This window comes from Anomaloglossus baeobatrachus, chromosome 5, assembly GCF_048569485.1.
Source record: "Anomaloglossus baeobatrachus isolate aAnoBae1 chromosome 5, aAnoBae1.hap1, whole genome shotgun sequence".
In the NCBI taxonomy this organism is placed as follows: domain Eukaryota; kingdom Metazoa; phylum Chordata; class Amphibia; order Anura; family Aromobatidae; genus Anomaloglossus; species Anomaloglossus baeobatrachus.
The window spans coordinates 522,722,661-522,737,264 of NC_134357.1; the positions used below are offsets into that span (position 1 = coordinate 522,722,661).

The following is a 14,604-nucleotide window of genomic DNA, read 5'->3' on the forward strand; positions in this document are numbered from 1 at the left end:
CCTGAAGGCTGCGGCTGTAAAGGCTCTGGCAAAGCATTAAGAAGGAGGAAACCCAGCGTTTGGTGATGGATGTCCATGGGTTCCAGACTTAAGGCAGTGATTGCCTCCAAAGGATTCGCAACAAAATATTGAAAATAAAAATATTTTGTTTGGGGTTTGGTTTATTTGTCCAATTACTTTTGACCTCCTAAAATGTGGAGTGTTTGTAAAGAAATGTGTACAATTCCTACAATTTCTATCAGATATTTTTGTTCAAACCTTCAAATTAAACGTTACAATCTGCACTTGAATTCTGTTGTAGAGGGTTTCATTTCAAATCCAATGTGGTGGCATGCAGAGCCCAAGTCACGAAAATTGTGTCACTGTCCAAATATTTCTGGACCTAACTGTATAGTAGTATAATACAAATACCAGTGGACTACATTAAATTATTTCCCCAGCAGTTACAATCGAATACAACAGCGCAGCACTAAATAATTGAGCAATCAATCCAATCTTCAATAAAACCCTAACAGCTATATTTTTTCCTCGTTTCCACCCCACATAGAAAGGTGAGAACTTGAGGAGGGGGATCTAAGGCTATCTGTCATCTTCTGAAGGATGCCGGACATTTGAACATGTGACTATTATATCAGTACAGGACTTTAAAGGGAGGCTGTCACCCCTAAAATAAATTTTAAATGGGGCTATAGAGTGCTGTAGGGGGCCTAGCCCCAATAAAAATCACATTAGAACTGTACCTGTTACTGGTTCAGTGACTGAGAAACTAACTTTTAATTCATCTGAAAATGAGGAGGCTTTGGTGCACCCTTAGTGTGACCAAGAGTTTGGTATACAGTTATACCTCCTCATTTGCTAGTTCTTGGCCTTTCCCCGCTTCTGGTTGAAAACCACTCCCAGCACCAGAGAATTCTGAAATCACCCTCTTCACGCTGTGAGGATTCACAAGTCTGCAGACTTGTGCCCCATGCCTTGCCAACCCCTTTTAAGGACCTATGGTTTTTGATTTGGAGTTCCTTATTGTACCTCACCAGCTGATGAGCTGCTACACACCATTTGAGGAAAGCTGATCTACAACAGTTACGTTCCATTCATATTTGCATAACTCAGGCTAGTTTGTGTGAAGATCGGATGGTCTTACATCAACTTCTCTTCTCTCCATTCAGGTCCCTACAATATCGGATCCTCTCAATAGAGATCTTCTATATAAGAGGATTTTCCTGATTGACCCATCAAGGATGGAAAGGGACAGGGACAAGATGGCGGAGAGGATATTACACCTCACCCTAGAGATCCTCTTCCGGCTTACTGGAGAGGTGAGAGATTCTGATGACATCACATTACATCATTGTTATCTATGGGAATAACAGATGGACAGAACTGGAGAGGTGAGGACTCTGGAAATGTCTGTAGTGAGGTTTATTAATGTGTCTCTCCATAACCAGGATTACACAGTAGTGAAGAAGACCTCTAGTGAGCGCTGTCAGGCCCCTGTGTCTGAGGAATGGGGAAGACCTCTGAGCCCAATCACAGGGCCTCCACTTCAGCTCCTAACACACGAGGACATCAATGACCAGAAGATCCTAGAACTCACCTACAAGATGATTGAGCTGCTGACTGGAGAGGTGACACTGCTGGGAATACTGGGACATTATACAGTAACGCTATGAAGGGATCGGGGGATGACGGTATCATTGTATATGTCAGGTTCCTATAAGGAGTCAGGATGTCACCATCCATTTCTCCATGGAGGAGTGGAAATTTATAGAAGAGCACAAGGATCTATACAAGGACGTCTTGATGAAGGTTCTCCAGCCCCTCACATCACCAGGTAATAGACAGAACTAAATACTCACTTGTAGTAAAGCGAGGTTTTTGAAATGCCAATTTTATTTAATATTTTCTTACTTGCAAACACACATATGTTCCAGCAATTAGAGAATTTTCTGGAAAAACTATGTATATAGATTTAAAAGGGGGTTAACATTATGTTTTGTATGATTCCATATTTTAAGACAGTAAGTGGCATTGTGCATGTAGTATATATTGAGGTACGCTCCTCATGGACCGACATTTTGTTCCGACCCAGTCCAATGTTGGATTGTATCCAAAAAAAATTCCATTCACATTCAAAATGGATATGTAGGTGACAGGTGAGTAATAACTAAATGCAGAGAAGTCACAAATTCCACTAATAATTTAATTAATATAAAGCTTTGGCACAACAACTATTTAATATTGCTACAACTCCACACCCCATCATCAATCAACAACATACCCATTTACTAATAGACTAATCAAGTTCAGTAACCTGATCCAGAAGATGAGAAAATATATTCTAGAAAAAAAAAAAGTTAAAGAAGTTGTCCAGTTACCAAAACCGATTTTTTTTTTCTGATAAATCTTGCTAATATGTGCCCCTCAACACATCTATTATGTTTTTTCAGCAAAATGACCTTTTATTGTGCACTAGCAGCACATGCTCATTGCTGGCTCCAGCTCTGATGGGGTTAATCTCTCCTCTGACTTCCTGTGTTCAGTTCCTACAAGTCCCAGAACTCTTTGTGGCTCTAGGGCGGTGTCTAGCTTATCTAACACACCCATTGTGTCTAATACACCCACTCTGCTCCCACCCAAACCCTCCTCCCTGCCTCTTCCCTGTGGATGCACTGAGATCAATCATACAGACAGCAGCAGCTCTACACAGCCAGGGGAAGAAAGTGTGTGTGTGCGTATATACAGTGTGTGTGTGTGTATATACAGTGTGTGTGCGTATATACAGTGTGTGTGTGTATATATACAGTGTGTGTGTGAGTGTGTATGTGTGTGTCTATGTCATACTCACCTGTCTGCAGGGTCCCGGTGCCATGCCTGCTTCCAGCCCCTGTCTCGGTCCCGCCGCTCTGGCTGTGTGCAGTCTCCCCGGGGCACGTACGAAGCTTGCAGGACCTGGCGGTGGATCACCTGATGCAGTCACCTGACGCATCAGCTGATCTATTCTCGCGGTGTCACCGGCTTCTTCGCGCTCGGCCGGCTATCAGCTGATCCTGCCGTCAGGGGACTTCATCAGCTGATTACCGGCAGCTCCTGCAGTGATGGGCCAGGATCAGACTCCGCTGCAGGAGCTGCCGGTAATCAGCACAGACGTGAGTATTTTTTTTTTTTTTGCACTGATGCTTCAGCTGATTGTATAAAAGCCGATTATACAATCAGCTGATGTGTGATGTGATTCACGTAGTTTATCCTGACACATCATCTGATCGCTTTGCCTTCCAGCAAACCGATCAGATGATATTGGATCCGGATTGGACGGCGCGGGACCCTGACCCAGGATTACTGCGGAGGGGGGTTTATTTCAATAAAGATGGAGTCACTAATTGTGTTGTGTTTTATTTCTAATAAAAATATTTTTCTGTGTGTTGTTTTTTTTTTTATCATTACTAGAAATTCATGGTGGCCATGTCTAATATTGGCGTGACAGCATGAATTTCGGGCTTAGGGCTAGCTGATAATATACAGCTAGCCCTAACTCCATTATTACCTAGCTAGCCACCCGGCATCAGGGCAGCTGGAAGAGTTGGATACAGCTCCAGAAGATGGCGCTTCTATGAAAGCGCCATTTTCTGGGGTGGCTGCGGACTGCAATTCGCAGTGGGGGTGCCCAGAAAGCTTGGGCACTCTTCACTGTGGATTCCAATCCCCAGCTGCCTAGTTGTACCCGGCTGGACACCAAAATTAGGCGAAGCTGATGTCATTTTTTTTTTTTAAATTATTTCATGAAATTCATGAAATAATTAAAAAAAAAGGGCTTCTCTATATTTTTGGTTCCCAGCCGGGTACAAATAGGCAGCTGGGGGTTGGGGGCAGCCCGTACCTGCCTGCTGTACCCGGCTAGCATACAAAAATATGGCGAAGCCCATGTCATTTTTTTTTTTCTTTTTGGGTAAAAAACTGCATACAGTCCTGGATGCAGGATGCTGAGCCTTGTAGTTCTGCAGCTGCTGTCTGCTCTCCTGCATACAATGAACATTTTGAATAAGGAAATGACATCAGAACTTTTTTTTTTTTTCATCAACAATCTTTAATGGCATTGTGCACTGATTAAAAACACAGTGAGCAAAAACGCAGCAAAAAAGGCACGCGGCGCGGCAAAAACGTGACATGCAGCACCGCAGGTGACAGAGCAGAGCAAGTTGGTGACATGCTCTGCTCTGCCATATAGTGTGCTGCATGTCACTGTATCCACTCTGGGACTTGTTGTGCAGGTGACCGGATGATACATGTCACTAACTGCCCCACTCTGTGATTTCTGCTGCATAGTACCAACTGTATACACTCTCACCTGCACAACAAGTCCCATAGTGGAGACAGTTAGTGACATGTAGCATCCGGTCACCTGCACAAGTTCCAGAGTGGAGAAAGATAGTGACATGCAGCACACTATGTGTCAGAGCAGAGCATGTCACTGTCTCCACTCCGCTGACCTCACAGCCCGTACACGCTGCGATGGATGCAGGGGGACACAGAACAAGTAATCGGCTGACACTGGAGTCATCTGATTACTTGGGATGAATGAGAAGTAAAATGCTCTGGTGCTCGATGGGCGAAGCCCATGCCGATTTGTTTTTAAAAAAAATTCATTAAAAATAAAAAAACAAAAAAATCACATTGTTTGTGGGCTCCCGCTGCATTTTCTATTGCTAAGGGTAACCAAAGCAGCTACTGGCTGCTAGCCCCCGCTGCTTGGTGTTACTTTCACTGGCAATAGAAATGCAGGGAAGCATTTTTTTTTTATAAAGGTTTTTCCCTGAAAACGTTTTTAAGAAAATGACGTGGGCTTCGCCATATTTTTGTATGCTAGCCAGGTACAGCAGGCAGTTACGGGCTGCCCCCAACCCCCAGCTGCCTAGTTGTACCCGGCTGGGAACCAAAAATATAGAGAAGCCCTTTTTTTTAATTATTTCATGAATTTCATGAAATAATTTAAAAAAAAATGACGTGAGCTTCGCCTAATTTTAGTGTCCAGCCGGGTACAACTAGGCAGCTGGGGATTGGAATCCACAGTGAAGGGTGCCCAAGCTTTCATAGAAGCGCCATCTTCAGGCGCTGTATCCAACTCTTCCAGTGGCCCTGGTGGCAGGTGGCACGCTGGGTAATAAGGGGTTAATACCAGCTATGTTTTACCAGCTGGTATAAAGCCTGAGATTCTTAATGTCAGGCCAAGTTTAACCTGGCCATTAAGAATCTCCAACAAAGGATTTAAAAAAAAAAAAAGACATCACACAGAGAAAAATACTTTATTAGAAATAAATACACAGACACAGTAGGGACTCCATGTTTATTACTCCCTCTCACCCCTCCACGATGGAGAGATTTCTGTACTGACCATGCCAGGAGAGAGCGAGGAAAAGAGAGCGAGCAGGGGGGAGAAGAGAGAGCGAGCGAGGGGGGGAGAAGAGCGAGCGAGGGGGGGAGAAGAGAGAGCGAGGGGGGGAGAAGAGAGAGCGAGGGGGGGAGAAGAGAGAGCGAGGGGGGGAGAAGAGAGAGCGAGGGGGGAGAAGAGAGAGCGAGGGGGGGGCAGAAGAGAGAGAGGGGGGCAGAAGAGAGAGAGGGGGGGAGAAAGAGCGAGAGGCGGGGAGAAAGAGCGAGAGGCGGGGAGAAAGAGAGAGAGGGGGGGAGAAAGAGAGAGAGGGGGGGACAAAAAGAGAGAGAGGGGGGGGAGAAAGAGAGAGAGGGGGGGAGAAAGAGCGAGAGGCGGGGAGAAAGAGAGAGAGGGGGGGAGAAAGAGCGAGAGGGGGGGAGAAAGAGAGAGGGGGGGGAGAAAAAGAGAGAGGGGGGGGAAAAGAGAGAGAGGGGGGGACAAAAAGAGAGAGAGGGGGGGAGAAAGAGAGAGAGGGGGGGAGAAAGAGCGAGAGGGGGGGAGAAAGAGAGAGGGGGGGGAGAAAAAGAGAGAGGGGGGGGAAAAGAGCGAGAGGGGGGGAGAAAAAGAGAGAGGGGGGGAAAAGAGAGAGAGGGGGGGAGAAAGAGAGAGAGGGGGGGAGAAAGAGAGAGGGGGGGGAAAAGAGAGAGAGGGGGGGGAAAAGAGAGAGAGGGGGGGAAAAGAGAGAGAGGGGGGGAGAAAGAGAGAGAGGGGGGGAGAAAGAGAGAGAGAGGGGGGGAGAAAGAGAGAGAGGGGGGAGAAGAGAGCGAGGGGGGAGAAGAGAGCGAGGGGGGGAGAAGAGAGAGAGAGGGGGGAGAAAAGAGAGAGGGGGGGGGAGAGAGAGGGGGGGAGAAGAGAGTTGGGAAAGAAGAGGGGGGGGGCAGAGGTGCTCTGTCACCAACTGTCTCCACTCTGTGACTTGTGGTGCAGGTGACAGAGTGCAGACAGTTGGTCCCATGCAGCAGGACAGATGGCAGAGCACAGCGGTGACATGCCTGTCAGTGTCTTGCTGCTTGGAGGAGCACACGATCACACTGCCCGACACCGGCCGCTCTCCTGACATCGCAGACAGTGTGATCACATACTTACGTGCAGGGGGGGATTCAGCTGAAGAACCCCCCCCTGTACTGCACACTGGCGCCCCGTTCCTCTCCATCTGCAGGACGCTTCCGGCTCCACACTGACTTCCTCCGGATCCTCCCCTCGATGCTGAGCTGTGACGTGCGGTAGTCACCGCCCACAGCCCTGTCACTCAATCTGAGTGGCGCCGGCATCCTGTGACGTACCCGTCTTGTTTGAGAGCCCGGAAATGCCGGGATGTCAGAGGATGCCGGCGGCCACAGCTCCAGGGGGTCATGTGACAGGCACTGAGCGTGCAGCATAGCGCCGCTCAGTGCCAGAAATGGAAATACAAGCCAATGGAGAAGACGCCTAGAAAGGTAAGTATAACTCCTACAGAAAATAAAAAAAATGGGTGAACCACCCCTTTAACATGTTCACATTTCTGAGGCCCAGATCTAAATCTGCTGCTGCAGATGCCATATTCCCCTACACTCACCGACACAGAAGAGAAAAAATAGAGGAGAAAATAACAATAAAACAGTCTAGTGGGTTATTGTGTTATCCATTAGTTCATGATCTGGGGTAGACTAGATTGTGACCTGTTTTACCACCATTATTGTAAGGATATTATGCACATTAGAATAATTTCGAAATAGAAAAAGGAAAAAGGGATGGCACTTCCAATCGTAGATAAAAAAAAAATCTTCAGGTTTATTAGATATCCATAGCTTTAAAAACCACAAACTGGCAAAAGCATCATCACTCTGACGCGTTTCTGGCACACTATGCGCCCTTACTCATTAGTACAGTTAGCGATAATTTTGCTTTTTCCTTTTTTCATTTCATACCTTACAGTTATAGCTGCCAAATTAATTGATTTAGTTTGAATGAACCAACTATTTCCAGATAGGATATGTTGAAAAGAAATGAATAACTGGGCATATAAATTTTAATTTGCTTCCTTTTTGTTGTTATTCTTATTGGAGATTGAGTAATACTGGAGGTGTGTGGTAGCATCTTCTTCCCTTATCTCCATGGTTAAACCAAGCATGTATGGGGAGAGGTCAGTAGAGCCTAAAAGTTCTCGAAAGTGAATGACTACTTTAGTCAGTTAATTGAATACTGCTAAATGCCTTGAAATTTGTAGGGAAAGTTTTATATAGAGATGTTCTAAAATATTCATATCATATTATGGTCATATTATTTTGAAATGATAAAGAAAACGTCAGTTTTAATTTTGGTAGGGGATTCTTTCAATGGTTCGGAGATATGTAATGTATTCTAATTTTATAGCCGATGATGGTGTGGTCACACAAGAAACAAGTGAAGAGAACATCATTGCTCCAGATATACCCTTAGCATTTCGAAAGAAAGATCTATCATCTGAATATTTTCAACAAGTTCAATCTTTTGATTCATCACAGACTGGTAGGAAAAAGAACAGAAGAAATATTCAACATCAAAGAAATTACAAGGTGAAGAAGTCCTATTCATGTTCAGAATGTGGGAAATGTTATACTCGGAAATCAAATCTTACTTATCATCAAAATACTCACACAGGGGAGAAACCGTTTTTATGTTCTAAATGCAGGAGATGTTTTAAAAAGAAATCACATCTTGTTGAACATATGAGACATCACACATGTCAGAATACATTTTCATGTTCAGAATGTGACAAGTGTTTTAACCAAAAATCAAGTCTTGAAAAACATCAGAGAATTCACACAGGGGAGAAGCCATATTCCTGTTCTGAATGTGGAAAAAGTTATAATGCTCAATCTTACTTGGTTGCACATCAGAGAATTCACACAGGTGAAAAGCCATTTTTGTGTTCTGAATGTGGGAAATGTTTCAACCAGAAATCAAATCTTGCTACACATCAGAGAATTCACATAGGGGAGAAGCCATATTCATGTTCTGAATGTCAGAAATGTTACATTCGGAAATCAGAACTTATCATCCATCAGAAACTTCACACAGAGGAGAAGCCATTTTTATGTTCAGAATGTGGGAAAGGTTTTCAGCAGAAATCACATCTTCTTACACACAGTAGAATTCACACAGGGGAGAAGCCATATTCATGTTCCGAATGTGGAAAATATTTTATGGATAAATCAAATCTTACTAGACATCAGAAACGTCACACAGGCAAGAAGCCATATTCATGTTCTGAATGTGGAAAAAGTTTTAATGCTCAATATTGCTTGACTGAACATCAGAGAATTCACACAGGGGAGAAGCCATTTTTATGTTCAGAATGTGGGAAAGGTTTTCATCAGAAATCAAATCTTGTCACACATCGTAGAATTCACACAGGGGAGAAGCCATATTCATGTTCTGAATGTGGAAAATATTTTATTGATAAATCAAATCTTACTAGACATCAAAAAAATCATACAGGCACGAAGCAATATTTATGTTCTGAATGTGGAAAAAGTTTTCATGCTCAATTACACCTTGTTGCACATCAGAGAATTCACACAGGGGAAAAGCCATTTTTATGTTCAGAATGTGGGAAATGTTTTAACCAGAAATCAAATTTTGTTAGACATCAGAGAAGTCACAAAGTGGAGAAGGCTTATTGATATTCTGAATAGAAAAAATTATAATGCTAAAATCGATTATCATGCTAAAATACATTTAAGTATAAATGTACTGTAAATCTCAGTATACAATAGAGAAATCAAACAAGGAGAAGTCTTGTTTTATTAAAAAAAAAAATGCTTAAATCGGGAATTTGTTTTGTTGACCTCTAACCACTCACACATGGACAATGCCATGTTTATGCCCTAAATGTGGGAAATGTTTTGCGTTGTTGACATTTGACTTTTTGTATATAGTGGACGTGCACACTAGTTGTATGAAACAACCTGGAGCTCCATACACTATGGGTGCCGACGTTGTTGTAAGTCATCTTTCATTATGGAACCAGCAATCACAGGTTCAAGTAGAAGAGATGGTGACCAAGGTTAACCTTGATATTGTTATCAGGATTGGAAAAGTCTGTAACAATTCAGTACTTGAGTAAATTAAAATTTATGTATGTATTTTTCTTAATTTGCAAATAATGTTTTACAAAGGAGCCCTCCTTAAAACCTTTGTGGTTGGGTGGTCAAAAAAATCCTCACAAATTGTGTACACACCGATGTGAACAATTCTTCTCCAAACTGCAAGAATACTCTGTTAATGGAATTATCAGGGACTTTCTTTTCTGTTATGGTGCTAAGCACATATAGCTGATTGTTGCTAATTACTTGCTTGTTCTGTTCATCATATGAAGTGGAAGAATCGTGGCCATGCGTCGTTCTCTGACTTCTCTACATCTGGAGAAATTGGCACATGGCAAAACAGGTAGGGAGTTAGCCCAATATAAGAAAAAAGTTCCTGATAACGCCTTTAAATTTCACAAGTAGGCATTGCAGAATGTTTGTATCTATCTTGAATGATGGTCTCCATGGACCATTTTCTTTATTTTTCTTTTTATTTTATTTTTTTATGTAACCTGATGTCTAAATAAACTTTCTACCTGCTTTATTTTATAAGATTCAGACTTTTCACAGGTTCCATATTACTGAATAAAGTAAAAGTCGTATATTTTTGGTTACCTACTTTCCATCAAAAATGTTGTAAAAAGAGAACAAAAAAGTTGTACACACATCAAATTTGAACTAATAAAACTACAACTCATCATGCAAAAAAAGTCCTCTGGCAACAGTATTATGACTCAAATTATTGAATAATAACACTGGGGAACGCAATTTTTTAGGAGTTAGGTCAGACAACTGTTCTTAATTAATTTTTGGATGCTGAATCCAGAAATGATCTGTTTTTCTCTATCACGTCAAGTTTTTGAACTATAGGATTTTTGTCTTCTCAAAAATATGTAAACTACTGTACCTAAAAAGTGTTTGTTTTTTTTTTAAATAGTACAAATATGAACAAAAAATGAAATATATAAGGAATTGGCATGACAAATGTTTTTTAGTTGTGACTACTCTTACAAGTTGCCACGTAGCTCGAATTGTACTCAGATAACAAGTCTTATTACAGAAATCAGTGCAATTGTGCTTCTATGGCAGGTAAGTTGAGGAGGAAAAACTTGACGTGATAGAAAAAAAACTGACTACATTTTTGAAAATCAGCATGCCAATTTTAGTATAAATCAGCTCAAAAACCTAACTCAACAGAAATTTTTTTTCCAAATTGTTCCCCAGTGTAATTATTGCTTGGTTTGCTGCTATCTTTAATCTAAAATAAAAAAGATTGGGATAGAAGGGAACCAGGACTCCTAAACTGTCCCTGAAGCTAGGGCACCCTATGCTATCCCTAATCTATATATATAATTGCCTTATTCTGTCTGTCTGTCTGTCTTGCTCCAAAATTGTGTCCTTACAGTGACAACCGTCGGATTGGCCGCTGGGCTCTGCCTGGCCCCGCCCCCCCCACTGATTGGCCGCTGGGCTCAGCCTGGCCCCGCCCCCCGCATGGATTGGCAGTTTGGCCAGGCCACGCCCCCGCACGCGGTGCCACTAGGCCACACCCCTCACGCTGTGCCGCTAGGCCACGCCCCCTCACACTATGCCGCTAAGCCACGCCTCCGCACTATGCCGCTAGGCCACGCCCCCACATGGTGACGCTAGGCCACGCCTCCTCATACTATGCCGCTATGCCACGCCCCCTCACACTGTGCTGCTAGGTCACGCCCCCTGACACTATGCCGCTAGGCCACGCCCCTCACACTATGGCGCTAGGCAACGCCCCTCACACTATGCATCTAAGCCATGCCCCTCAAATCCCGCTAGGCCACGCCCCCTCACACTATGCTGCTAGGCCACGCCCCCTCACACTATTTGTGCTAGGCCACGCCCCTCACACTATGGCACTAGGCCACGCCCCTCACACTATGCTGCTAGGCCACGTCCCTAACACTGCCGCTAGGCCACACCCTCTCACACTATGGCGCTAGGCCACACCCCTCACACTATGGCACTAGGCCACGCCCCTCACACTATGGCACTAGGACACGCCCCCGCACTATGCTGCTAGGCCACGCCCCCACTATGCCACTAGGCCACGCCCCCGCACATGTTGGGCACCTGTACACCTCCCCCCGGACAACTCCTACCATTATACTCCTATTATACTCCTCTCTAAGGGGTTTGCAGCATAGGGGATGGAGCACGATAGGGGGTGCAGCATGGGGGATGGAGCACGATGGGGAGTGCCCAGAATGGGAGGTTGAAACACGATGGGGGGTGCGCAGCATGGGGGATGGAGCACGATGGGGGGTGCCCAGAATGGGAGGTTGAAACACGATGGGGGGTGCGCAGCATGGGGGATGGAGCACGATGGGGGGTGCAGCATGGGGGGGATGGAGCACGATGGGGGTTGCCCAGAATGGGGGGATGAAACACGATGGGGGGGTTCGCAGCATGGGGGATGGAGCACGATGGGGGGTGCAGCATGGGGGATGGAGCACGATGGGGGTTCCCAGAATGGGAGGTTGAAACACGATGGGGGGTGCGCAGCATGGGGGATGGAGCACAATGGGGGGTGCCCAGAATGGGACCTTGAAACACGATGGGGGGTGCGCAGCATGGGGGATGGAGCACGATGGGGGGTGCAGCATGGGGGGGGATGGAGCACGATGGGGGGTGCCCAGAATGGGGGGGATGAAACACAATGGGGGGTGCCCAGAATGGGAGGATGAAACACGATGGGGGGTGCGCAGCATGGGGGATGGAGCACGATGGGGGTGTGTAGCATGGGGGATGGAGCATAATGGGGGTGTGCAGCATGGGGGATAGAGCACAATGGGGGGTGCACACCTCCCCCCAAAACACACACACCGCCACACACGCACCGCACAACACACCACACACACTGGGAACCACAAACACCCCCCTATACAGACACCCACACACACAGACAACACCGCGACACACACAAATATACGCACATACCGCGCAACACACACACATTGCACAAAACATACCTCCCCCCAAAACACACACCCACACGCACATAAACTGCGCAACACACACAGCACCACACACAGACAACACTGTAGACACACAACGCTCCACAAACCACGCAACACACACAACGAAACACACAAACAACACCGCTCTCACCCCCCCACCCAGACAACACCCAGAACATTTACAGCGCCCTACACAAACACTTGACAACTACACACAACAATATCTATATATATATATAACAAAAATCATACATTAACTACACAATAAATTCTAGAATACCCGATGCGTTAGAATCCGGCCACCTTCTAGTCATAGATATACTCCTAATGGTGGAGATGCCTGAGTTTCCTTGCTGGACCTGCTCCTGACAAGTCCTGATCTGACTCCTCCTCCCGCAGGAGTGTGTTGAAAATTACAGAAAAGGACAAGGGATAAAACAAAAACTCTGTTGCACAACACGCACGACAACAGGTGATTCATGAGGAAAAACAGGAGTAGGAAAGAAGTACAAAACAGGGGTAAACTCCCCAATCGCTGCAAGAAATAGGCACAACTTTCTCAGAGAGTATAGGACACCACACAGAATAAACTATAGCTGGCATGGGTGGAAGGATTCCAACAGCATAAATAGGAAGGCAGCAGATGTAATGGGTCTCCTCACAACATGTGATTAAAAGAGCAAGCAGACTAGCAGAGAATAACTCTTGCTAGCCTGAAGAAAAGAGAAAGTTGTGTGCTTAAATGAGGGATACATCCATTTAGAAAAAAATACAAAAACTGGTATTTTATTGACTTTAAGGTAGAAAAAAATATACACAATTAAAAACATTTAAAAAGGTATAAAAAAAAGCCTCCTTTTCCTTAATTTTATCCCTATAGGGAACAAACACCCCCCTTACACTTAACAACATCCACTACATACAGTATAGGTAAACGTCAATTCAGGGCTTAAAGGGAACCTATCAGCAGACGCATGTGTGCCCTAATTACACCTCCCTACCCATCCCTGTGTTATAAAATTGTATAATCTGAAAGTAATAAACTTTTTTTTACCTTTTATATTTCCTATGTAAATTAGAGAGCTTCTGGTCACAGGGGCGGCGCCTTGCCCCTGCATACTTTCCGTGGTATCACGCCCCTGTGGGCATGATACCATGGGGTCACATGAGCGACGTCACCGTCGCTCATTCTATCCTGCACGCGTTTACACTTTTATCCTGCCGCAATTGTAAGTGTAAACGTGCGCAGGATAGAATAAGCGATGGTGACATCGCTCATGTGACTCCATGGTATCACGCGCACAGGGACGTGATACCACGGAAAGTATGCAGACGTCCATAGGGCAAGGCTCCGCCCCTGTGACCAGAAGCTCTCTAATTTACATAGGAAATATGAAGGTAATAAAAAGTTTATTACTTTCATATTACACAATTTTACAACACAAGGATGGGTAGGGAGGTGTAATTAGGGCACACATGCGTCTGCTGATAGGTCAGAACGCGTATTCTAGGTGACAGGTTCCCTTTAAATTGTTGTCCGTACATAACAAAGATCACTTCTAAGGTAACAAATATGTTAAAATTTATAGCAAAAATCATGGTTCAAAAATAGGTGAACAGCCATACATCCATTATAACATAGGTCACATATATATAGGTTGATAGTAATGTACCCAAAAATATTTGAGAGAGAATCAAAGGCACAATTTTAGCCAGCAATTGCTGGGTTAGCTAGACAACAGGAACCATATTGGAATGGTAAAGATGAAATAGCAAGATTCCCAATAACCTACATTTAATAACACCTACAATGTGTAGGTAATTATTATTTATGGCTTATATTGTTGGCTTTACATAATATAGATCACTCCAGGACAATAAGTATAAGTTATGACTGGACATAAAATATAAGTCAAGGTTTAAATGAATAAATAACCATATCCATATCATATCCACTTATCACATAAGTCACACATTTTATTATATTATATAATATATACATACACACATATATACATACATACACACACGGACACACAGTACAGACCAAAAGTTTGGACACACCTTCTCATTCAATAAGTTTCACTCCACTTCATTGATTTAGTTTTGCCTCTACCTACTACACATCCCAGGTACTTGG

The 14,604-nt window shown here is 44.2% G+C and overlaps 1 protein-coding gene across 1 annotated transcript; it reads left to right on the forward strand.

The window, feature by feature from the left end:
• Positions 1 to 1,711: 1,711 nt before the first annotated feature.
• LOC142312077 (uncharacterized) lies at positions 1,712 to 9,153 on the forward strand. The gene is made up of 2 exons (XM_075350955.1): positions 1,712 to 1,831; positions 7,775 to 9,153. Exons 1-2 carry the CDS (start codon positions 1,747 to 1,749, stop codon positions 9,064 to 9,066), a joined length of 1,377 nt encoding a protein of 458 aa, XP_075207070.1. The 5' UTR covers positions 1,712 to 1,746; the 3' UTR covers positions 9,067 to 9,153.
• The last annotated feature ends 5,451 nt before the right edge of the window (positions 9,154 to 14,604 follow it).

Coding starts and splice junctions, on each gene's coding strand:
- LOC142312077 (XM_075350955.1), top strand. CDS start 1,747: ATGGAGGAGTGGAAATTTATAGAAGAGCACAAGGATCTATACAAGGAC. Junction 1,832..7,774: donor CCAGCCCCTCACATCACCAG/GTAATAGACAGA, acceptor CTAATTTTATAG/CCGATGATGGTGTGGTCACA.